At 36.3% G+C, this 25,308-nt stretch overlaps 2 protein-coding genes across 5 annotated transcripts; both read left to right on the plus strand.

Annotated features, from left to right (window-relative positions):
- Nucleotides 1-177: 177 nt before the first annotated feature.
- On the plus strand, nt 178-11,214 carry LOC149076758 (HSPB1-associated protein 1-like). Its single transcript, XM_089244412.1, has 7 exons — nt 178-427; nt 4,282-4,475; nt 4,969-5,105; nt 8,118-8,244; nt 9,377-9,496; nt 10,456-10,563; nt 10,748-11,214. Exons 1-7 carry the CDS (start codon nt 223-225, stop codon nt 11,135-11,137), a joined length of 1,281 nt encoding a protein of 426 aa, XP_089100538.1. The 5' UTR covers nt 178-222; the 3' UTR covers nt 11,138-11,214.
- A 5,383-nt stretch (nt 11,215-16,597) lies between these two features.
- Nucleotides 16,598-25,054, plus strand: Eaf6 (chromatin modification-related protein EAF6/MEAF6). 4 transcript variants are annotated; one of them, XM_089244416.1, is made up of 4 exons: nt 16,598-16,745; nt 17,444-17,617; nt 22,885-22,972; nt 24,293-25,054. In XM_089244416.1, exons 2-4 carry the CDS (start codon nt 17,467-17,469, stop codon nt 24,339-24,341), a joined length of 288 nt encoding a protein of 95 aa, XP_089100542.1. In that variant the 5' UTR covers nt 16,598-16,745; nt 17,444-17,466; the 3' UTR covers nt 24,342-25,054. The 4 variants fall into 4 exon arrangements, with proteins under 4 accessions (XP_089100542.1, XP_089100541.1, XP_089100540.1 ...); XM_089244417.1 differs by having other exon boundaries at nt 16,632-16,745; nt 22,885-22,968; nt 24,293-24,358; XM_089244415.1 differs by lacking the exon at nt 17,444-17,617 and having other exon boundaries at nt 16,599-16,745; nt 22,885-22,968.
- The last annotated feature ends 254 nt before the right edge of the window (nt 25,055-25,308 follow it).

The raw sequence follows: 25,308 nt of genomic DNA on the forward strand, positions 1-25,308 counted from the left end.
AAGCTCAACTCCCATTGACTTTTTTTCATCATCGTCCTACGTTTTCTTTATCAAAATATTATTTTTAATAAAACAGTATCATTTCACATTTGTTCTTTCCACGAAGTTTAGTGGTCGGTTATATATGTAAATGAGAATTTTTTTTTTCTGAATAGTATAAAAGTCAAAGCCGTTTTGAATTTTGTTTATAAACACTGTTCGGATCTTGGCGTTTCTGTGTAAATGATGGTTTCGAAATATTGCGCCACAGATGTCAGATGTTTACTCAAGTCAGAACTGAAGGAAAATTTACTGTCGTCTGAAAAGCCAGTTGTATTGAAAGATGCTCTGTCATCATGGACATCTATGCCGAATTCTCTGGAACAATTAAAAGAACATCTTGGACATCAGACACTTAAATTCCGAGTTGCAAAGAAACTTGACACTGGTTTGTTTCGATTTTTTTTATAAAGTATGTAGCCGAATCCTCGCTATTACGAACTCCGATTTAACGATTTTTTTCTAAAAGCTCCTGTGTATATATTTGTATTGTCGTAGTTGTATATTTTTTTTAACGAGCAAATATTTATTTATTTATAGACTCTCACAACAGGCAGATGCCTAATTACAGTGGAGTGAAGAAAGAGTAAAATAACAAACATAAACAGCACGTTGCAATACAGAAAGGCACAGAATAATACAAATAATAACGGCACAATAAAAATAACGCAAAAAAAAAAAATTTAATACAAATGATACCATATGTGTGTACAAAAAAGGAGAAAAAAAAGTCAAAAAAGCACATAAGAACTCCCACACCTGAGGAAGTGGAAAAGAGGAGAATTTTCCAACACGTTTGTTCGGTATGGTGGGACATACAGTAGATTTCGGTTGCGAAGATTTATGCTATTACAGTGAAAACTGATTTGGGCTAAAATGTCTGGTACACCCAAGTCGAAGTGCAGAATTTTCACAAAAAAGGTGATCAATGCATTCTGACGGCGGACTTCGAGTGATTCATAGTGAAAAGTAGATCTGAGTATGTCTGTAGGAATTCGAATATCAAAAATTTGAAACTTCTTGAAGGTAACAAAGCGCAAAAGCCTATTTTGTGTGCGTTCAATCCTTGTGTTATTGTACAAGTAATATGGATTCCAGATTATGGAACAATATTCTAGAACTGATCTTACGTAAGAATTGTAAAGTCGCAGCAAGGTTTCTGTATTTTGAAACAATTCGCTGTTGCGGATTATGAAACCGACATTCCTTGATGCTTTTGAAGCAATGTTATTAATATGCTGGTTGAAATTTAGAGTCTTATCAAAAGTGACACCTAAGTCCTTCATGTACTCTACCCTTTCGATATCAAAATCATCTCTACCCTGATATTACAATTTTTCCCGATTTATCGAATAAAAATGTCGCTTTCATCCGATTTGTTAAATCAGGGTTCAGCTGTGTGTTCCCGAGGACGTTGTAGAAGTGAGTTATGTAGTTAAACGTATAATAAATGCAATTGATATTATGCAAATTATGCATAATACCAGAGGCTATATAGGCTGACTATTCCTTGAGCAGCAGTTTCGAACCTTTAATACTTCAAATACCCCCAGAAATGCATAGGACCTTGCATATGCAATTGTCTTATTTAAGACAAGGGGTTCTCAACCTGTGTGCTGTCCACAATAAGTGGGAGGCTTGTGCTTATCACCTTCAGCCTAGGGTTGCAGTCACTTCTGCAGTTGTTTAGCCATAGTGACAGACTTGGATTGCGAGAATCTGGGTTTTTGAATCCCACCAGCAGTGCAGTTGGTGGTTGGCTGAATTTGGCTTTCTGTGGTTCCCAACTTCGATTTGTAAACATGAGCCAACCTATTAAAGTCTCGACACAGAGAACAGCAGACCGGCAATGGTACAAATATTCAATTGTTGCACTTACTCATAGTTCGGAAAACTATATTGCTGCATTAAAAATTCACGGGCAGCACTAGAAACACACTGTAACTGTTTGGTATACATGCATGTTTCTGGCAGTGTGCTGTAACTCAGGTCGATAAGATGCTCACCTAAAGGATGTTTAGAGGTGTTGTGAGTTTGATACCTGGTTCATCCTTGTCAGAAAAATTTCCTGACACGGGTACAAAGAAAAAAACCGGCGACGTGGCCGCAGGAAAAAAATGCTACCCAGGGGTCTCCCATCAAGGGGTTAGCGCACCAATCTCTCGATGAGTATAAAAAACAAGCCTACCATTCGGAATCAGCAATAAATTGTAGATCCCGGTCTAATTAGTCCTCGCGTGCAGAAAATGACTGCAGCACAACAAAAATGATGAAATCAACCAATTCTGACCATATCACTATTTACATTTATTATTAACAAGTTAGGTTGGAAATAAAGGGACCATCTATCAGTGATCACCTCAAGCTCATTAGGGGAAATATATATGTTCTTCCCTCACTTTGAACCTGGGACCTGACAGCAACCTTCACGGTGGTAGACAAGCATCTTACCACTATGCCACGCGGGCAACACAACAACCCCTGGCTATGACACCACTATCAACCACTAGATGTGAGTAGAAGCGTTGCGTGACATTTGAAATGTGTAGGAGTCTTATGGCACGTCTATATAGGCTCATTCGCCCTGATCTTTGTTTGTCATGCTCTAGCCATCCATCTTTTTTTTTCTTTTTTTTACCCCCCCCCCCCTCATTCGCATGACAACCTAGTTCCGACAGCAGCATTGGCTATGCAAAATCAAAGAGGTGCAACAATTTTCTTCGATGAATCCATTGTTGGTGGGTCTTCCTAAGTTCGACGTTTGTCTGGTGCAGAATTTGACAAATCCCATGTGCCAAGTTACCTTGGTATTAGCGCCTAAAATTTCCATAACATTGGTAAGTTAGAGTCTAAGGATGGCATAAAATTTTCTGAGTAGTACATCTTTCGACATGAAAAGGGGTCATTAAACAAGAGAAAAGTTGAATAAACATTATTCTGAATAATGTTTATTCTTTTGTTCTTCTGAAAAAAAGAAAAAAAGAAAACATGCTTGGAGCTTAAGCTCTGCTTGGCTCATGATGAAATTTTTCATGACGGTTGTACATATGGATGGGAAATGGTATTTTCAAAATGGATGCTGTGTGTGATTTTCTTCTAGAGTTGTTTTTCGAACTGCCTTTCTCATGTTATCCTGAAGAAATTTGTGCTGTGGTTACAATAGTATCTTCTGCTCTGCTTGCTACTTCTGTCCTTGTATTCTGGGAATTTCTATAGTGATTGGGCAAAGCGTGTAAACATGTGCGGAAAAAAAAACACTACCATTCATAGCAATAAAGAGATAAAGCGGGGAAAAAAATCCCCAGAAAAAAATAAAAATAATTACGAAAACCTGAAGAGGAGGAGAAAAGAACGAGTTTTTTTTATAAAATGTAGGAAGATTCTTGAAATGACACTGAAAAAGAATGTTTGGTAACCCTAACCCTGTGATAGAAAAAATTGCCATCAAGGGTCAGGAACTGGAAATTCTGTGACCATCCAATTAATTAAGGGTGTTGAAGGTTGCCTAAGGTTGTGCATGCATTGCTCAGCCCAGAGGTGGATGAAGGTCCATTGAAGCCCCGGGCACGGAAGAAAATATGGGGGTCCCCTTAAATTAGGAAAAAGTGTAACGTTAAGGTTTTGCAGGGTTCTTCAGAAGTTGGGGCCCAGGGTGCTTGCCCAGTGCACCCACCATTAAATCCACCTCTGGCTCAGCCTACAAAAGACCAATGTATTGACCTTATTCTTAAAAAAATTCTATTGACATTTTTTTTCTTTTTTTGCTAGAAATCTGATATAAAAATTTCAATTTGATGTGAAAAGTTTGAGATTATACTAGAAAGATATTTCTTCTTATAAAAAATATTAGGGGTGGGAGATATAGAGATCATCAAACTCACAACCTCAATTCAGTTTACATCTCAAAAAAGAAATGAAGAATTCATAATTATTGAAAAAAATTAATTACTCAATTTACTTGGGATCAGGGTTTAAACTAAATAAAAAATTCATTTAGCCAAAAAGCAAAAATGAGAAAAAAAAAGCTTTTGCAAAATGCTAAAGATTGATGGATGTATGACTACTTGTTTCGTACTTCCTGTACGTATTTTTATGAAAGTGGGTACTACTTTTGTAATCTAAGATTTTCTTTTGCATTTTGCAAAAAATGCAATCGTAGCTTCAACCCTGCTTGAGATATATTTTTATTACAATAAAATTTTGTCTCCCCAGATTGCTAAAAGAAAACTTTTGTTATTTCAGACTCCAAGTGGGAAGGAGATGCAGATTTTCTGGATGCAACTATCAAGGATTTCTTGGACTGGACAGCAGCAATTCCAACAAGAAGTGATTCAGAAGCGAACCCATTCAAAAAATATTCGAAAACAGAATGCTGGGCATATTCTAGTTATAATTATATGAATCTGATATTTTCTGAAGGAAGTCCAATCATGAAGGTATTATACACATATCTCCATTCTTGTTTGTTTTCATTGAGAGACTTGGGTTGGAATCCTGTAAAAAGAATCCTTTAATTACAGATGATTGATTTCATTTTGTGCCAAATTATGCACATTTTTGAGATTCCCAACCTTTTTCTCTTTGTTCTACCTTGAGGACCACCAAAACCACAGTGCATGTCAAGTGTTTTCTCTCCAAAACCTGACAGGTGTATTGGCGGAATTCCCCCACTATAATTTTGAATGGGAAAAAAAATTTGCTTATACACAAGTGATATACAATAGATTGTTTCACTTCCCACAAAAATATTTATTTTTCGCAACATTATGGACACCAACCAAAAATAAAGAAAATTTTTACAAAACAGGACCCTATAAAAAAATATGGACAGACCTTTGTTCATCTTGATTCAAGGTTTGTAGGAAATGGTAATACCTATTTTTTTTCTCTCATCACTCTCATAAAAACATTGCTTTATCGTTTTCTCAGGCTATTGATTGGTCATCGCTGGGATTTGATGGAAATGGCGCAAATGGAAGTGTTCTTTGGATTGGAAGTCCTGGAGCTTACACACCTTGTCACATGGATACATATGGATGCAATTTAGTTGCTCAAGTCATTGGAAGGTGACATTATTTTTCGCCTGTGGGTGTATTTTACTATAAAGCTTGGTTTTGTATTGATTTTGCATTACCTTATTTATAAATAATAGATTATTATTTTTTCATTGTTGACTAACACTCCTAATTAGATATTTTAACATTATCTTTCATTATATACTACATTCATTGGAATAATGAACACTATGCTGAGGGAAAAAAAAAATGTGAAATGTATTTTTAAATTCAGCCTCCCCGCTAATTTTGGGTTGCTGTATTTTATATATACTGTGGAACTTCGGTTAATGAGCTTAATTCATTCCACCATCGTGCTCATCATCCGAATCAAACTTCCCCATAGGAAATAATAGTAACTCGGATAATTTGTTCCACAATCATTCATTCACATAAAAATTAATAAAAATGACATTCAATCAATAATTAAACAACAATAATAAAACATAATACAATAAAATAACCATGATATAAAAATAAACATAATAGCCATAATTAATCATATCGTACGATAATGTTTGCAGATTAACTTACTCTAAATCATAGTTTCCCAACCTTTTTTGTCCCATCGCCCCCACTTCTCAGAAATTTTTTCCTCCCATCGCCCCAATGCAATCTAATCCATAGGATCCTATGTTATGCCCATAGCTTCTGCCGCCCCCCCCCCCGGAACTTGCCATCACCCCCCAAGGGGACATTAATGTTTACATTTGGAATCACTGCTCTAAACGATGAGAGAGGAGGACTATAGTTTAGGACACTTTACAAACTCACTGTGGTTTGCAAACTTATTCTTTTTGCATGAATTTAAAAAAGAACCTTATCGAATGGCACTTGCTTTTTCCTCCTTTTAAAGATTTCTGGGAAATAGGAGATTACAGTGTTCATTGGACAGATTCATTTCTCGCACACTGCTACAGCTTTATTTGTGTGGTTCTTTTCTATAGAGTTTTGCACAGATTCCCATATTCTACACATCTCTATAATCTCATTTTATGTGAGAGACATCTCCTTACTTCCCTCTTCCTTAGGTGAGATGCCGTCCATAAACTCTTGCTGGTCTATTAGCTAAGAGTTAATTAGCTGGTGCAAGAGTTTATGCCATACAAAAGAGATACATAACTTTAACATAAAACGTACAAAAGAGATACATAACTTTATCTACCACCAACTTCTAGGCATTTTTCACCACTAGTTCTTGAATGCTATCCTCATGCACCTCCAGTCCATGGTCTTCCCCAAGCACGCATTCTCTTTTACAAGTAGTGGCTCCTGTTAATTAGCTAGCCCCTCAAAGTCCCGTTCAATAATATAATCAGCCCAGTTTTCTCCGAAATTTAATGAAAACTTCAAGCGCACATCTGCATGGCTGCAATGCTGCTACACCTAGTTTCGTATCGTAAATATTCACACTCGCACGTTTTAATTTCCAGAGTGAGGCATGCTTACTGGAGACTGTAGGGGAGACTATTACCCAAAATTCCATAACATGTGTATGGGCAGAAAAGCAAAAAACTATCAGCTCAGTTGCGATAATGCCAAAATAAATAAACAAATCTCAAATTTTTTGCTCGTAATGCGAATCATTGCTCATTAACCAAGTCAAAATTTGTTTCAAATATTTGCGCGTTATGTGATTTGCTCGTTAACCGAAGTTCCACTGTACAGTAAAGCCTCTCTTTTGTGGAGATAGGAGAAAAAAGTGTGTCTGTAAAAGGTGATTTCATTTCCATTCCCTAATTAACATACTTCTATTATACAAGGGGAAATTATTATTTGGCCATAAAAGAGGGGATGACCACATCCGAACAGTATATGTTAAGAGGGGTTACACTGTATACCATCAGACCCCCCCCCCCCTTTATAACAAAATCAGAAAAAACACTGTTGCATATAACCACGAAACTGTTGGTTATATGCAAACTTAATTATTTCCATATTGTTCAGCATTTGAGAAAATTGAGACATAATTCAGATGTGCGATACAAATTTTTAAATAATCTGAGCATTCTTAAATAGAGCTTAAACTAATCAAATCAGGTCAAAATTTTAATCAAAATCTTACATAATTGAATACACAAACAAAAATATTTGTTGTTTTTTTTCTTCACGATATAATGTGGATGTTAAATGTTTTGCATTAATCCTTTTTACCTAATAAATGTGCAAAATGGAAATTTTTTTATCAATAGCCTGGTAAATGAAAAATCTTTCCATCCATTATTTCAAACCATTTAAAAAAATTACCTTTTATGAATCTCGCCTTGTAGATTTTCAGTTCACCATCCAAAAACTTTTTATTTTAATTCGTCTTTGCGCTTCAAAATCGTGAATCACAAAACGAGGAATGCCAAATCGCTTTGGTACCTCACCCCCCCCCCTCACTTTTGGCTTTCAAACGGGGGGGGGGGGGGTATAGTTTTAATTTTGGAGCAACAGGCAGCATTTTCTGCATAAAATTCTGAAAAATGAACTTTCACACGATAGCGTCACCACAACCAAATCTAGCTAAAGATTGGTAAATGCACATTGAGGGTGTTTTTGTGGTTAGGAATATGAACGTAGTCTTTTTTTTCTCATAAGGTTTCGTGCAAACGAAAATAGAATTTAACAGAAAAAAGTTTAAAAAAATAAATAAATAATTGAAGCAAAAGAGGATTTTACAAAATTCTTTCTTAAAAACCAGTTGAAAATTTGTTATAGGCATACTTTGCTGAAATTAGTATTTCTTATAAGCAATCAAAATCAAATAGATAAGCAGTAACGAATTCATGGGACATGGGAAAACACTTTGTTATGTATGAAAATTTGGAATATCTGTGTTCATTTTAAGTGAGCTTGCTGTATTTGTTTTTTTATGAACATCTTTTTAGCCGCCCCACTGGGCATTTTGCCTGTTTTGACCTTTGTATTTACATTTATTTGCAATTTTAATTTGTAATTTTTTTTCAACATTATGATTCAAATATTGTTCATTATTAATTAAAGTAAATTTTCACTCACATTTGCTCTGGTGTTTTTTAGGAAGCAGTGGATTTTATTTCCACCAGATGACCCTCTTTATCCAACCAGAATTCCGTATGAAGAATCGAGCATATTTTCATCAGTAGACATTTTAAATCCAAATCTTGGAAAATTTCCATTATTCCAGGTAATCTTGTACTTTTTTTTTCTATGCTTATTTCTCATAATAATATTTGATAAGGAGTTTCCGAAATAATTTTTTATGAACATTTAGATATACTCATTTACATAAAACTCACTGCAAAGGAGGTATCTTCTCTTGCATTAAAAAAAAGTTAATGTGTGTGCTATTACAAAAAATCAATAGAAAATCACTTTCACATTAATTTTGGTTATAATGCTTGGGGCATTATGCACAACATTCTGGCTGTGTGCAGACAGGCTGTTGTGTTAAGAAACTAATCAGCTTCTTCTTTTTATACATGTAATCAAAGAACATACAAATCTAGTTGTAGTCTCTTCTGATATAGATCAGCTGGTGATGTAGGTTGGTATACCGCTACAGATGTTGCAGATTATTTTGAGCTTAAATGAAGTAAATGAGACTGTAAATGGCTGGAAGGGTTATTTTTATACTCTACAATGCACTAGAAAAGATAAAATGAATGCAGTATAAGTTTAGATGAAAATCACTGCAATGTATTTACAGTTTACAACATTTCGAAGATTAATACAGTGCTTTAAAAAATAATTATTTCAATGTCTTGTGCCACCCTTAAGTGCTTCAGTGAGTACCATGGAAATTCCGCAAAGGAATAAAGACGAGGTACATGTGTGGTTTAGTAGTGAGCACCATGGTGCTCGCAAGCAACAGTGTGAAGAAACTTTTTTTTTCGTATAATCTACCTTTACAAATGTGTGAAGCTCTTGTTATATGCTACTACCAGTTAACTGTCTATGCACCTCATACACATTCCTCTGCACTACAGCATTTCTAACAAATTGGCACATGCTGGAATGAGTGTTCTGAGTGTATGTGTGGTCCTAACATATTGATTTTGTCAGAATTGTACTTGTTTTGTGTTCAATCTGTCTTCCATATGCTGCAGCAATGTGTAACCAGTTTGTCACGACACGCGACATTTTGCACTTCATTTTACTGCATGTAATTTCCAAAATCAATTCATGTAAAGTACCTTGGATAACCCAAAACTCAGTTAATCGAGGTTCTAGTGTACGTAATTTAATTTTAGGTTAAGCTGAATAAATTTTTAGTTTAATTTAATTTTTTGTTTCAATAATTTTTTTAATGCTCACAGAAATGTCGCCCTCATATTGTAACCCTTGAACCTGGGGATGTGTTGTTTGTTCCTTCTAAATGGTGGCATTTTGTTTTGAACTTAGATGTCTCTATGAGTATAAATACATGGATTGAACTGGTGAGTAATTTTTCTTCATAACACAACAAACATATATCATGTTTATTGCATAAGGTGATTTAAAATTTAAAAATGTCTTGCATTATTCCAATGTAATTAAATCTTTCGCAATATCTCAGAGCACCATGCCTTAATTTTTCTATCAACTATATATTTAGCCACAAAGAAGCAAAAACATTTGATTCATTAAAAATTAGCAATTTCATTGCTAATTGCATGGAATACAGTTTGAAGTTGAACATGATGAGTTAATTTCATTACACTGGAGCTTTCATTTTGTTCAACCTTCTTTGTTGATTGGCACCCGTTTTCTTATTATTGACTTTCTTCAATGATGAGGAAACTATTACCACTTCATGAAATGAAAGAAACTCTGAAATTGCAAATAAATAACAATATTTTAAAGTGTCTTTTCTGGTCATAGCAGCTGCGACAACATTGTGAATCATTAGATACAATGTTACCGAAGAATTCTTTTGCAAAGGATAAATTTTTCTTTGTGTCTGTTGAATGTACTATATGCAATTATAATTAGTATTCACACACAATGATACTTGACCTCTAAATTGATGAATTTTGAATTATCTGGAAATTTTAATTTTCCAACCTAGGCTAGGAACCCTTTACCCCTTACCTCATCCAACCAGCTGTAGATGGCCCAGTTTGGGAAGGAGAGGGATTATGGATATTTTTAGAGGCTCTTGTGGAAGGTGGAAAGAAAACGAGTTAATTATGTTGTTAAATCAAGGTTATGTAGTTAAATCAGCCTGTAATGCTGTATTAATGGATAAAAAAATTTTAAAGTGCATTTCGATTTTTTGTAAATATCTAATATAATATCACATATTCAAGGGACACAAAATTATCTTAATTTCTTATTGTCTGTATTTTGGATGCTGTGTCATATTCAGCATGATTTGGATGAATAAAAAAATTGTTTTATTGGAGTTCTGTTAAAGGATTCTGATGATGAAGCAAGATCAAAAGAAGCTATTTCGGCTACATTGATGTCAGTTTTAATACCAGCTTTCAATGGGGAGCAAATGAATTGGTTGAATCCACATCAAGTGAGTTTATAAAATTAATTATAGAGTAGATTTTTCAAAAAGCTGTGTTCTTGCCAGTTTTCATTGATTGAAATGATTATCAGACAAAGTATATATTTTCAGAAACTGTGGGAGAATCTGTCTAATTTTTTTCCTATTTACTAACTGTTGAATTCTTCTCCCCCCCCCCCCCCAAATTTTTTAGGACCTTATGAAACCCGGAGAGGCTTTGGAATGTATCAAACAATGCTTCCAGAGATTACAGAAACATGTTACAAAATCTTTTGAGACAGAAGAAAGCAGCTCAGAGTTCTGTAACCCTGTTCATCTTCCAAAGATTCCCAAATATAATGCAGCCATCAACTGTCAAAGTAATGTTGTGCATAGTTGTGATGTGGTAAATGTCCAAGATGTTGGAATGTTTACATTTTCTGAATATATGGGAATGTGTACAAATGTTTCTAATAAGAATGAGCTGGAACTGCAGAGTGCTCTTCTAAATATAGATTCAATAATCAACTGTTTTGTTCACCCTGATGTGGTTTCATGCATTTTTGAAAAATTGAGCTTATTAAATCACGACTCATTCAAATGATCTCATTTGATGATGAACCATTTTCATTCAAATTTTATGTACAAAGTTTAAGACTAATTAAACTTTTTGGTTGACTATTTGCATAGTTTATAGCTGCTACGCATGCCTCTCACTGAGATGTTGGTAATCACCATTGGTGTACGCAAAAGGGGGTTTGGGGTTCTAACCCCCACCAGGCCGAGATTATAGTGTTACTTTGCAGGAAAAAACATAACCCCCCTCCCCCCGAGAAAATTCTGCACATGATTTGTGGTAATCCCTCATCATTTTTTTTTTGTAGCCTTGTAGACAATACAGAGGGCGGTTTCATGATTAATTCTAAAAATTGAACTAAAATATGAAAAAAAAAATCGGCAAAATCACATCAGGTAAATAGCACCTCTATAAATAGGCTAAGTGTCTAAATTAATTCATTGGATACTGAATTTGATTATTCATTTTTAGCCACTAGTACCTTTCAACCACTAACTGACCAGTTTTAGCAGTGTGTTTCTTCTACCCGCCAAGCACCGTTTTGTTGTGATTGCTCATTCAGAATTTTTATTGGTGCTCCACAAATATCATTAGTTTTTCAAGAACCGTTTCTTGAACTTTTTTATTCCACCATTCTTTTCAGAATTATTTTGCCTTATCTCCCAACTTAAGCCAACCTATAACGGAGAAACCTATAATTTATGAAACACTGGTCAAGTACCATAGTTTTTAGTGAGGAGTTCATAGGCAGATATAGACTTGAAAGTCTGGGGGAAAAGGGCCCGATGATGATGATGGCAATTCATATATATTATGGCAATTCATACATATTATGGCAATTCATACATATTATGGCAATTCATATATATATATATATATATATTCATATATACATTAGATCATACAACTCCACCTTTGACTCTGCCTTCCCCCCCCCCTTATCTCCGCCCATGGAGAAGTTCACCGACCTCTTGGACAGGTTTCAAAGGACCATGAACTTGAATGAGAAAGCAATCACCTTATTGTTTTGCATTATTATCTGCTGAATATAATTCAGTGACCCTGAATATAGTCAGTGACCTTCATCTTATTTGCAAAAAGAAGGTCCTTGTCTTTCGTCTTTTTAGCACAAATGTTTGTAGAACACAAAAGGATTAAGAGCCCCACAGGATTTTTTATGGTTCTTTAGAGTGAGAGCATGTTCAGCTGTCGCTGACTTCTCAGTTTGACCTAATCTCTTTTCATGTTATTTTGTTCTGGTTGCTACAATTATTTGGGTTGTGCCAATCAGGGCTGTAATTAAGATTTTTGAGGAGGGGTGGAAATATGATTTTGCCCTCCCCCACTACTGTAAAATTCAATGATTTTATGACAGCGTTTTTGTTCCTAGATAAAATTTCCCACCATGGCAGATATCCCCCAGTTCTGGCCCTGGTGTCATTTAGCTGTCTATGCAGGGTGAATCTGACCTATTCTGAAATGAAAGGGGGTGATCTATTCCATATGAAGAGGGTGATAGACAAGTCCGAGTGTATCATAAAACACCCCACCAACCCTGTCCTATCTCAAACCATTTTCGAGTTATGGTGAATAATTGATTATGGGAAAAAAATGCATCAAATCAAAAAACCAGAAGTTGTAAAGTTTCTGTAAGACCTATACACAACCTAAGCACATATTTGGAAGGAGAAAAAAATCTTATAAGGTGGCACCAATTTCATCAAAATATCTAGATTTAATGGTGAGCTACAAACGCTGAACGATTGGCGAAGTTCAAAATCGAATTGTCTCCAAAATTTTTAATCGAGGATTCTGCAAACACCTTTCTAGCTACAATAGGTCAATTTTTTTAAAAGTTTGTCCATTCCACCAGCTTCTGAAAGAGCTTCTTTCTGTTCGCGGGCCAATGTAATGGTCAGCTATAGAGTCGCGGGCCGCATTAGTGGTGCAACTTCGGTGTATAAGCCTCTCCATTATTAATTGAATTAATTATTTAGTTATTAAATTAATTTCGTCACTAGGAATAAGGATTTTGTAAGCGGTTTGTTAATCAGGGAATATCTGCTGTTGGAACCGATAGTTCAAATGACACACATTTAATTTCTTCACTGTACTTTTACCTTGTCGTGAGCTGAGCCGCACAAAATCACTTCACGGACCAGCTGTTGGCCACTCTTGCAATAAACCATATCGATTGTTTTCTGGTTCAGTAGAAATGTATAGTCCGGTGTTTGCAATACATCACTGAAATCAGCATTTGTCGAAGTAGATATTCGACGAAAATTCGGAATTGTCGATTACCGATTTTGGTGACAATTTGATTTTGCACAAAAAAAATCCTATAAGGTGACACTATCTCTATCTACAAGACAGTACCTAGAAGGGTGTTTGCGGAGTTGGGAATTAAAAATTTTGACTACAATTCGATTTTGAACTTCGCCAATTTTTCAGCGCCATATTCCAGATATTTAGGCTCATCTCGCCATTAAATCCAGATATTTGAATGAAATTGGTATGACCTTATAGACTTTTTCTGCTCTTTGGAAATATGTGTTTAGTTTGAGTGTAGGTCTCTTCACAAATTCGGATTTTTTCAGACTTCACGCATATTTTTGCCACAATCGATTATCCACCATAACTCGAAAACGGTTCGAAATAGGACAAAGTTGCTAGATTGTTTCATGATCCACTTGGGCTTGTCTATGTAGGCCTATATACAAGGTATTTGATAGACCTTGGCGTTAGTAAGGGAATTTCACTGGTCTTTCGCTGATTCGTTAAATTTTTCTTGTGCACCCGACCGGAATAGTTTTGACGCTGTTTCTTCATAATTTACCTGATTTCTACATTGATCTCAGGCGAGAATGGTTTTACGCGTACCCTCCTCCCCCCACAAGAGTGGGGCTGACAAGGCCGTAGCGTGCCTTCTCGGAGCTTCGAGCAGTTTTTGGGGCACCATAGTAATAATTATACACATATAAGTAAAATTTTTGGGGGTCCCATCTGGCTCCAGTCCTGGAGCCAGAGAAAATAGCCATCATTTTTTGTTTATTAATGCCACTCTAGAAGGGCCTTCCAAAGATCCCAGCCAAGGAGCCTCCTGCTCCAGAATGTGGAAGTCATGGAGAGAAGAGGAAGAAGAAGAAAAAAAGCAGTTACTCTGGGTAAATTTTCCATAAGCGTGGTCAGAGCTAACATGGTGATTTTTTAACGCCAAAACTGGCACCCCGACACAGCCCAGCCAGTTTTGGCAACCCTTTATCCATTTATCCAGAGTCGAGTCGTAGCGTGCCTCCTCTGGTTCATGGCCGGACTTGAGCAGAAGCGAAAGGTACGAGCGCACCGGGCGCAAAATGGATAAAAATACTTTGATTGAATTTTTTGACTTCAACAAAGCGATAGCTTAAAATTCTGTCCCAGAGAGAACCTCCAGCATTCAGACGTCGAACCCTCTGGCCTAGGATTTTAGCAGATCGCTTCGCGCCCTCCCCCTCCCCCACAAGCAAAATAAGGTGGTACACGTGGATCTGGTTCCCGGGCGCGGAGAACTAGAGGAAAGGGCCGCTAAATTCGTATTTTACCAACTTATTAAAAATTTAACGAGGTAAGTATAAGGCTCAGGGCCACAACTAGATGCTTGGTCACCCGGGGCAAGTGCACAATTTAGCGCCCCCTGGTAATGTTGAAGGAGAGGCTTGAGAATAAAATTTGCGCCCCCTCTGTGTTCCGGGGCACGAGTTCCCTAGTTGCTCCCCTATTTAAAACAAAATTGATATGGAATACGATCTTTTCTGCGCCCTGGAGGTGGCATGCTGTCGCGGGGCAGAAAACAAACTGCACATGCGATGTCAGCATCCCGGAAAGACGAACGATTGAAAGGCAGCAAAATACCTCACGAGACTCGCTAATAGGCCCAATGGGTCGGCTTTTGTATATAATTGTGAAAAATACAACTTGATGAATAAATCATGAAGAGGTGGGACTACGCTGTGGGTTCCCCGCTTGGTAAGGAGCCGGATGGCAGAATTTCGTATCTTAAGGGATGTATTCACCGACATGGTTTAAGCTATAGTCACAATTTTTTGATGAGGGATTGATTAAATTCAAGGTTTTAACCAATCTATGTTGATCTCTTATCCAAAAATTGTAACTACAGGTTTAAACCATGTAACTATTTCGGTTTTTCAACGAACACAAAGGAAAGAAAGGAACACGAAGGAAGTTTGTGTACCCACGAGCGGATTAGAACCGCTGCAGGGGGTCGTGCGTTGCAAGATCTGCGCGCTAGTATATACGCGCCTTTACAAGTCTGAACGAGTGGCCACAGGGGCGCCCGCTGCTGCTTTGCCAGCTTGATGGGACGGGACAGGGGCCCTCAATACGGATAGGGGGAGCCATCGAATGTATCTCGAGGGCACCCCGGTCGGGCACATTCAACACTCTCAGTGCACACTTGAGGCACATTTGCGATTTTTCCGCTGGGAAGCAAGCACAATTATCCAAATTTATGGAAGAATGTCTTTTTTACGACCATGAAAGAGTTTGATAGTTATTCTCATTTGCCAATATAAAGCTAGCGTTCACGAGGGTGCCTATGAACACTGGGGGATTCGGAAACCCCGTTTTAGAGGACCGCAAAGTACTTAAGCCTGACCTGTTCGGGGCACATGGGCATACGTGGGGATAGACTTGAAAGTTGGGGGGGGGGGGGGAGATGCATGATTATGTCAATTCATTAGATTGGTCGGTTCCACCTTTACGCTGGGTGTGGGCACGACCTCCTATATAACCTAGATTATCTGGGTGGTCGTGGTGTGGGGCGTATATCCGCCCATGCCCATGGGGTAGAATTTTCCTTGGGGGCCCTCCTTGAAAGGGTTATTATGATGCAAAATAAAGTATATATATTTTTGTGGGGAGCCCCAGCCTAGTTGCGGGCCTGTCTTTATCAACCGTATTATTGACAGCATTTTTATGTTTTATGTCGTAGTTTTTCGCATTACCCGCCATACTTCTATTGATTGTTGCACTGTTTCACGCATTGAGAAGAAATATAAGTATTTCTACCTTATTACTCCTCTAAGGTTTCATGTATTGAATTTTTTTGTGTCTGTGGTCTTTGTTGGCCATTTTGAATTGACCAGGAAAGCCACTTTCGTGGTCAATTCGCTAAGTAATCGCAGCTTTCCAAAAGCGCAGGGAAAAAAAAGTCGCCACATTGACCTTGACCACGCTTATGGAAAATTAGCCCTTTTCTGATCATTGCTGTTTCGGGACTGTCTATTCTGCGAGTAAAATAGAGACGTTTCTGGGTTATCAATTTCTGGCTTCTCTGGAAAATACGGGTCATACAGCCCATCCTTTTATTTACCGAATTCTTTTCGGTAAAATATGGTCAATCACGAATTTCTCCCACACTTTTTATGAAATACAATAATAAATTATAAAGGGCTTTTTGCCACATTTTTTATGAAAATTTGCGAGAATGTATCTGGCAACGTGATTCATAGGGTTCAAGATTCTTTATAAATGAGTAACGATTATTTCATGATTAGTTTCTTTCATTAATTTGTGAATTTGAACTGGAGCTCGAAGTTCAAGTTTCTCGACACAAGCAAAGATTGCGATGCTTCAGGTAAAATATTGCTCGAACTGTGGATAAAAAAAAAATAATAATGCTTTTAATTGCACAGTTCCCTTCCTTCCACGTGTGAAGCCATTATCGAAATTTTGTTATTGTGTTGCTCGATTCGTTTCAAATATTTTATGTATGCAATTATTGTCACAATGCTGTATTGTTGAAACTATGTACCAAGGAACGTAGATTTTATTTAATTTTTCGTGAAATATTTAGCTACATTTGAAATCTGATTTTAGTGTTTCTAACTTGTATGAAATGGCACAATACCATTGAAAAGAGTCCATGAAAGCCCTGGAGTGATACCTATTACTGCATGTTTTGATGTACAATGGCTAGTTTTTAATATGGGTCTTCTAGACTACGTAGCGATGTTTCGTGTAATGCTTAATATGTTTCTTTCGCATGTGAATTGGGGACACTCAACCCATACTCATGTATATATATTTTGAGTTGCAATTAACAATGCGTCGTTTTTTATCTAGTAGTAGTGCAGCTGTCTCTATGTTATCTGTGCATGATAAGATATAATTGGGGAACAGGTGTTGCGTTATCCAGAGATTGGTGACTTTTTTTTGGCTCGACGATAAGTCTCCATGGTCCTAACTCTGGAACAGCTATAACAGTTTGTTTTCCCAAACTTGTTCCATCGCTCCCTTATTCATAAATATTTTCCTCATCTCTCCCAACTTAAGCATGTCCATAGCCCCAAAGCAGAATGTGCCAAAATCTGCGACATATGCTGCCGAACAACGGAAGAATTTCAAGAAAAAGTGCAAAAAACTTACACGAATGGGAATTTTTACCGCAGAACATTTCCAGTCGGCCAAGAGCTCGTCGCAGAACAGTGGCAAACATTCTGCATTGGGGTATGTACAAATCCACTCTCTCTCAATAACATAATGGTCAGTACAAAAAAATAAGCTCTGTCTGTTTGGTCTAAAACAGTTTCTGGGCTCAATAAAAACGTGATTGTGGGATTTAAACAAAAATGGCTAGAACTTAAAAAATTGATAAAAATGAAAATATAAATGTATGACCTGATAAAACAAGTTCGGAATGAGATATTTAGATATTGAGATATAACAGAAAAAACAATGGAACAGATGCAGTATGGTCCGCCACGACTTTGGCGACTTTTTTCTCCGATAAGTCGCCAAGACCGTCATAATGCTTCTCTGGGTTGCCATATTTTTTAACTTTTCCGGTTTCGTTGGGTGATACTAGATGGCGCTGGCTTCACCAAACAGGATTTTTCTTTTGTTCACCGCGTTTTTTCAAAAATTCTAAGCAGCTGTTGTTCCATTTCCAGCGAGTCTTCCTCTCTTTCATTATTATTCCTCCCTTCTGTAGCTCTAGTTATTTGGATTATCTACTGCTCAGGTTGTATCATACCATTTTATTATTTCGTTGTATTTATTAGTTATTCATCCATTGCCATGCCTTCTGTTTTATTGGTTTATGAACCTACAGAATTTTTCATGCCCGGATCCGTTTATTTAAATAAAGGGTCCGGGTTTTAGTTTTAATACATAATTATCACAAAAAAAAAAATGAGTAACTTTGCCTGGTTTTAATTTACACAAAAATTGCCACGTTTTTAAGACAAATAAATCACACTGGTCGAATGGTCGACGCGTTTCGGCTCTTCAATGGAGAGCCGTCATCAGGACCTCGTGGTCAGAACTCACACGAATGAAGAGTGATGTTTACGTCTGGTCGTCCGAAGAGTTCGCCTTTGTATTTGCTGCGTCCGAGTGGTCTTTGGATGCGAATTGGGGAGCCATCTGTTGTAAAGTGTTGAAAGTTTTTTCACGACTGAGGTTAATACCTCAGGTTTTCACGACTGATGACGGCTCTCCATTGAAGAGCCGAAACGCGTCGACCATTCGACCAGTGTGATTTATTTGTCTTAAAAACGTGGCAATTTTTGTGTAAAAATAATACATAATTATTTACACATAATTATTACGCATTTTAATACATAGAATATTTATGCCTGGAATTCCTTATGGCCCGATCTTTTTATTATTAAAAAAATGGGCCAGGTGTAATTTTTTTTAACTGATATTTTTTTCTATTTTTATGCTTGGTGGTTTCTATTATGTTTTGCACGCTGTTTTTTTTTCGGCGTCCGTAGTGTCTGACGGCCTTGGCGACTTTTCGTCGGGCCATCAGACATGTGTGGCGCCAAATAATCACCAAGTGGCGGACCATACGACAGCTGTTCCAAAACAATGTAATGACCTATTCCTGATGCATGCCTACATTCCTAACACCCGAATCATTGCAGATAACAAAGGAACACTAAAAAAAAATCACTTTTTGTCACCAAGAATTTATCGCAGTTGGATCTTGTAATTAACATTTAGTGTAAAAAGAATTATATTTGCAGTTACTGATCAAATTGGATTAATGACAAAATATCAATTTTTATTCTCGTCAAGTCAGCTAATGTCCTTACATTTACTTTCGGTTTACATTAAAACATACTGTTCAATTTTTATTAGAACAGTTCTCGTCCTCTCCACACCACCAAGAGAGGAGGAAGTAGACAAGATGAAGAGTTCAGTTTTTCAGGACAATAGGTGTTGTCAGCATGAGATGATGATCATGCTCGTTCCAGGGTTTAAGCTAGATAAAAAAAATTCCTTTCGTAAAAAAGCGAAAATAGGGAGAAAAGCTTTGGCAAAATGCTAATGTAATGATTGATGATTGGATGTCTACTCGTTTCGTACCTCCTGTGCACATTTTTGCAAAAGTGGGTATCACTTCTTTCACATTCTAAGATTTTCTTTCGCATTTTGTAAAAAATGGGTTATTAAGCCAGCTTAAACCTTGGCTCGTTCATCCTTTGAATGTAAAATAAAAAAACTTGTCAAAAAACTAGTCATCAGATCAACTGGAATTGCCCAAGAACGCAGTAGACATCAACAGCATATTTTGGTTGGATTGCCATTGATCATCAAAAAACTCAACAAAAAGCTTAGACTTTATGTTTAAAAACTGGACCTGCTAGTAACAAGCAGGTGCCTAACTTATAGTATTGTAGGTGTGTTGAAACTATGCATTTGGCTAATGTAATTACTGAACAAATTCCAAATGAATGCGAAAATGCTCTGAAAACGGGGAACATTTGTCCGATCATAAAGTTTTTCTTTGGTGCAAATGGATTGCTACACTACTACATTTTGCCATAAAAATATGTGCGTCATACATCACATTCCTGATTAATTTGCATAGTCATTCGCGATGAAACATTTTTTAAATTGAAGCACGGGAAAAATGGCAACACATCAGGTGAGCTGCCCAGATTGTTACAAAATGAAGATTAAATATTTAGTAGATATTTATTTTTCCAGCATCCAAAGGTTTTTTTTATGTTTCACATGTTTTCAAATGTTAGGGTAACAGTTTTGGATAGCTAATGTAACAGATAATGTCAAATCTGGTCTCGCGATAAGAAAACGGGATTATATTTTTGAAACAGTTATAGCTTCATCCCTTTTTTGGCCAGCTATTTTTCTTTGAGAAAAACATCCAAAAGCATGCAGAGTAGTTGCCAAAAGTGATATGGAGTTATGCTTTTGGGTGTCCTTGCCAAAGAAATTAATTCACATCGCCAAGTAGACCAGGAAGTATTTTTGTACAGTAGCCACCACTTATAAGAATCAACCAAATCGGCAGAGCAAAATCCAAACTGTTTTAATATGGGAAAATCATCTGTTATAAAAATAAGATTTTTCTACTTTTAAGAATAAAACAAAAACATTTTTCCCAAAAACTGCCACTGTTTATCACAGTAGTGGGAACTTATATTGAGAGAATATTTTGGGTTATATTCACACAAGATTATTTGGAGTACTTTATTGTCACTTACCTTTGTAGTAAAACCAACCCGTATTGAGACTGTTGTCTTTCCCCCCTCCCAAACAGTTTGTAGTAAAGTGAGCTTCCTTCCATGCATGACAGAACTTATCCACGAGAGATTTATAGCTAAAAAAACAAATTGTGGTCGTCTGTAAAAGAAGTTACAGATAAGGAATCTGTCTATAGCAGTGTTTCTCAAAGTGGGCAATATCGTCCCCTGGGAATGATAGAAAGCTTTAGAGGGCTGTAGAAGCTACCAGTATAACATAGGCAATGGGTTGGTTTGAGTTGTGAAGGGAGGCGATGATTAAAACAATATTCTGAAAAAGTGAGCAATGGAACAAAGTTTTTGAACTAGAATGCTCCCGGACAATGGTCGTGGCCCCCACATCCTGGAGCAGAGCCCGGGCCAGACTTTTCAGGGGGGGGGCCCTCTATAGTGAATTTATAATGTGAAAAAAAGATTCATTCGGGGTCCCAAGGCTGTGTAGTCCTGTCAGCCCCACCCTATAGTATGGGGGCATGACAATTGTGCAGTAGTGGTTAGTTACTGCATAACATTTAAGTCTGTCTACATTGACAATGAACGATGTCCGAGGACAACTATATGCTATAGATTTTTAAACTAATTGGAAATTTTAAATATTCAATAATAAATTAAACAATGCTTTTATCTCGCCTGAAGGGCCCCCCTCCACCCCTTGCGTACTGCAGTGGTAAAGGGAGGGTAACAGCAAAAAAATTTCCGGATATAAGAATAAACTGTTTATAAGAATCAAAATGACTGAACAAAACATGATTCTTATAAGCGGTGGCTACTGTATTTTAAAATCATGCTTTTAAATTGTAATTAACAGCAAAAAATTAACAAATTGCACGACAAAACGTGATGTTAAAGCTATGGCATTTTTCTTCAATGTCTGAACGTGCACTTGAAAAAAACTTACGAAGTATCCATATTTTGGTGACAATTAGAATAATTAGTCAGTGTTGAATTTTAATTGTCATCAAATTTCTAGGTAAAATACAAATATACATTTGTTGCAGTGGGTGTGTTAAATTTATTCGATTTCCATTAAACTTTTTTTCAGCATGCTTAACATTAAAAAAAGCTGGTGTTTTCTGGTTTTTTTTGGCATGCTAGCTAATGCATAATGCATCTAGTACTTTATTTGAATTGGATTATATTTTCGATAGTTTATGTCTGTTTTGGTTCTCAAACTGTTTGCCAATTAACCTTTGTTGGGGGCCAAGAAGAGGTGGCCTCGACAAAAGTTTTTCCAAGAGACTTTTTGTTAAAGTGCTCTGTGGGGAGCCGTTGATAAGCGTTGATTAGGAAAAGGGGGAACATAGCAGGTGGAAAAGGTTTGAGAACCCCTGGTTTGACATTTAGCATAAATTTTCAATGCCTTGCAACTTGTGTCTACCTCCATGAATAAGTCAGCAAGTCGCTCACAAATTTGAGTTTCTTGTGTTACATTCATGGAATATTAAAAAGGACGTTTGTGAAATCTGCAGTTTTTGTAGATTTTGATGGTCTTGATAATTTCTCTTAGTTTGGGAAATCTTTTTTCTAAAGAGGAAAATTATCAACATGTGTTATATTGATTTAACTTACGTGCATAGGAATTTTACTTAATATTTTTTGTATTTTTAACGCTGTATTTTCTTTTGATATAAATTGTCACGTTCATTTTTCTTAAGCTGCATTCTACGAGTCTAGATGAGATATGTGCACATTTTCATTCCATTAAAAATACAAATGTTATTTTTTCTTGGGTAAAAAGTTTGGTGCATTCTTTAGTGTGAAAATATATTCTTTCAGGTGTCTGTGCAGTCAAAATTTAGGTCCGTTTTCTGGACTCTTCATTAAATTCCAGATCTAAGAAACAGACCCTTCATAAAATACAAATTATTGAAACCGTAAATTTGGAATTTCATTTCCTTTGTTATAAATTAACTAGATTATTTTCCTTCCCATAAAATTACTTATTTTTCACAAAATTAATGATCCTTTTTGCAAAAAGAAGGAAAATGTTCACAAAAACAGTACCCTACAAAGTCTGGACAGGCCGCTGCCCTTTCAGATACAGTATTAACAAACATAGGTTGTTTTTTTTTCTCCTCACTCTATATTTTTTTTAACCTCAGGGAGTTCAGCCCTGAGCTCAATGATAGTCCACATGTAATCCCTGAAATCAGATAGGCATTAAAATGTTTTCAGGGTTTTTTTCCATGTTCTATAAATTATCTTTTCTTTTCATAGCAAAGGACTCTTCTCCAAATCATGGTCAGCGTCTGATAAGCCTCTTACTGGTCATGGCAAACAGGACAAAAGCATTTGAGAAGTGTGGGTGAGCATTTTTGCTTCTATATTGAGAAAGATCAATTGGAATCTTTTTTTTAAATTGAGAGCCTACCATAATTTTTACTGTTTTTTTTTTCTCATTTATCAATGGTATCTTCATGTGCTGAAATTTCTAGAAATCGGAAGTTCTCTCATCCGTTGGAATACAAATCTCCTAGGGAACTGAAAAGGAAATCCTACATTGTTCTAAAAAAATTAATTTTGATAGTGTGATGATTTTTAAACTTTGTGCGAAAACGAAAAAATGTTTTTGTGAAATGTTGGTTACATGTTTTTCTTATTGATGTGTAAAGAATCTGAAATAATCCATGATTTTATGATTAAAATCAGGTACGGGTTGAATTACACTGGCATGGCTTTACCTACATTGTAAGAAAACCTAATGTTTACTGTATTGTTCTAAAACTGCATTAAATAATCGTATGTAAAGGGTTAAGACATAACACAGAGCTGGACGGGTAAGTTTGGGAAATAGTTCCAAAGAGTATTGTGGGGTGTCTGTTTCCTCTATTTAAAGAATTGGGGAAAATCTTTTTAGTACATACGAATAGCTTCAAAAAAATATGGCTTTAAATATATAGTAAAGATTGGCAAATACCAGGTGCTAAATGACTGTGACAACTAACAAACATTGGTATTGTCCACTAAACTTTTCTATATGCGAGTGTTAAATTGAAGTCAAATTGTCCGAGAGTAATTTTAAAAATTTCTGTATTTATATTGGCATGACTACCTGCATGTGAAACAGCTTTCAGTCCCATAAAATTTGATAGAAAAAAAGGGGAGCTAAAACAATATTTTTTTCTTTCCTCATGGGGGAAGGATTTTGGCTTTGTAGTAAAGTTTTTGTAGATACCAAATTTTTTCTCCCGATTTGTACACTCCTGTATGTAGCATGACTTCCAAAATGTTTTTGTTTAATAACGATTACATGGTTTTTCTCTTTAAAAATCAATTAGAAAATTTTATTTTCTGTTTTAAGAACAAGGATGAATGAATTTGGTTCTTGTCTTATAATCGCCAATCATTCTAACTTCCTCTAAAAAACATTTATCTTTTAAAGCAGATGAAAAAATTAAACAATTTTATTTTTGACAGTTGTTTTTGGTGGAGGGGGGGATCATTCGAGTAAAGACATTGTGTGGATTAAATAGCATGTGACTTTCTGTGTAGAATGTTTCAATAAGGTACTGAATGTTTATATGTTACCCCTTCATTACTTTATATATTCCAGCAAGGTTGACGGTAAATGAAATCTTATGAAAAAAATGTTTGGTGACTAGAATGTGTTTTTTCTTTCTTTCAGAAATATCAATATCTGTTTCATGGATCATCGTTATAGTGTGCTTATGTGAATCTCCTTTAAGTAAATAATGGCTTCCAAAGGACCAGTGAATGATATCAGGAGTGAACTTGCAGAGTTAGTAAGGAAAAGAAATGAAATAGCTGATAATCTGGCTAATTTAGAGCGGCAAATTTACGCTTTTGAAGGTAGTTATCTAGAAGATACGCAACTGTATGGAAACATTATTCGAGGGTGGGATAGGTATCTAGTGACTAACAGAACTACAAGTAGCAAAGCCGATAAACGTAATAGGAAATTTAAAGAAGCAGAGAGACTTTTCTCAAAGTCATCAATCACATCCATGGCATCAGTGAATGGAACAGTAGAAAGTGAACAGAGCGAATCGGATTCAGCTCATACACCGAACCCGGCCGATGACCCTAGCACACCCCTGACTGAAATTTCAAATGTGAATTCATCTGGTGCAGCAGTAGATTCGAAAAATGTTACTCCTTCTGCTGCTGTTAATGGTAACCAGTCTTTACCGGTGACACAAGATGCTACTCATACACCTCAAGGCCCGAAGCCCAGCCAGAGAGGGAAAAAAAGTGCTAAAAAAACCAGGCCATGAACTTGGCTGATACCCAAATATGACAAAATTTGTTTAAAACTTTTTCTTCTCCCTGTCATATATGTACATGTGCGTGCCAAAGATTAAACTTCTTGCTCATGACTGTATGCTTGTATCATAATCATTGACAATAAAAATCCAATCCTTGTGAAGTTCTTTGTAGCCAGACAAGCTGGATTCAAGTTTTTTTGTCTTTATTCACATTTTAAAGGGTTCCTAGCGACCTGGGAAGTTAGGGGAAAAGAAATAGTTAGGGAAAGTGTCAAATATTTGGCTAAAGTCAGGGAAGTATGTAAATATTTGATTAAAAAATGAAAGAAAATTTGAAATTTAGAATAAGATTTTTTTAGTTTTAGTCAGGAAATTGATCGAGCAGATTCTGATGTTAACCCTGATTTTATTGTAA

This window comes from Pholcus phalangioides, unplaced genomic scaffold, assembly GCF_987345545.1.
Source record: "Pholcus phalangioides strain wild (caught in Gottingen) unplaced genomic scaffold, Ppha-v1.0 ptg000015l_1, whole genome shotgun sequence".
Classification (NCBI taxonomy): domain Eukaryota; kingdom Metazoa; phylum Arthropoda; class Arachnida; order Araneae; family Pholcidae; genus Pholcus; species Pholcus phalangioides.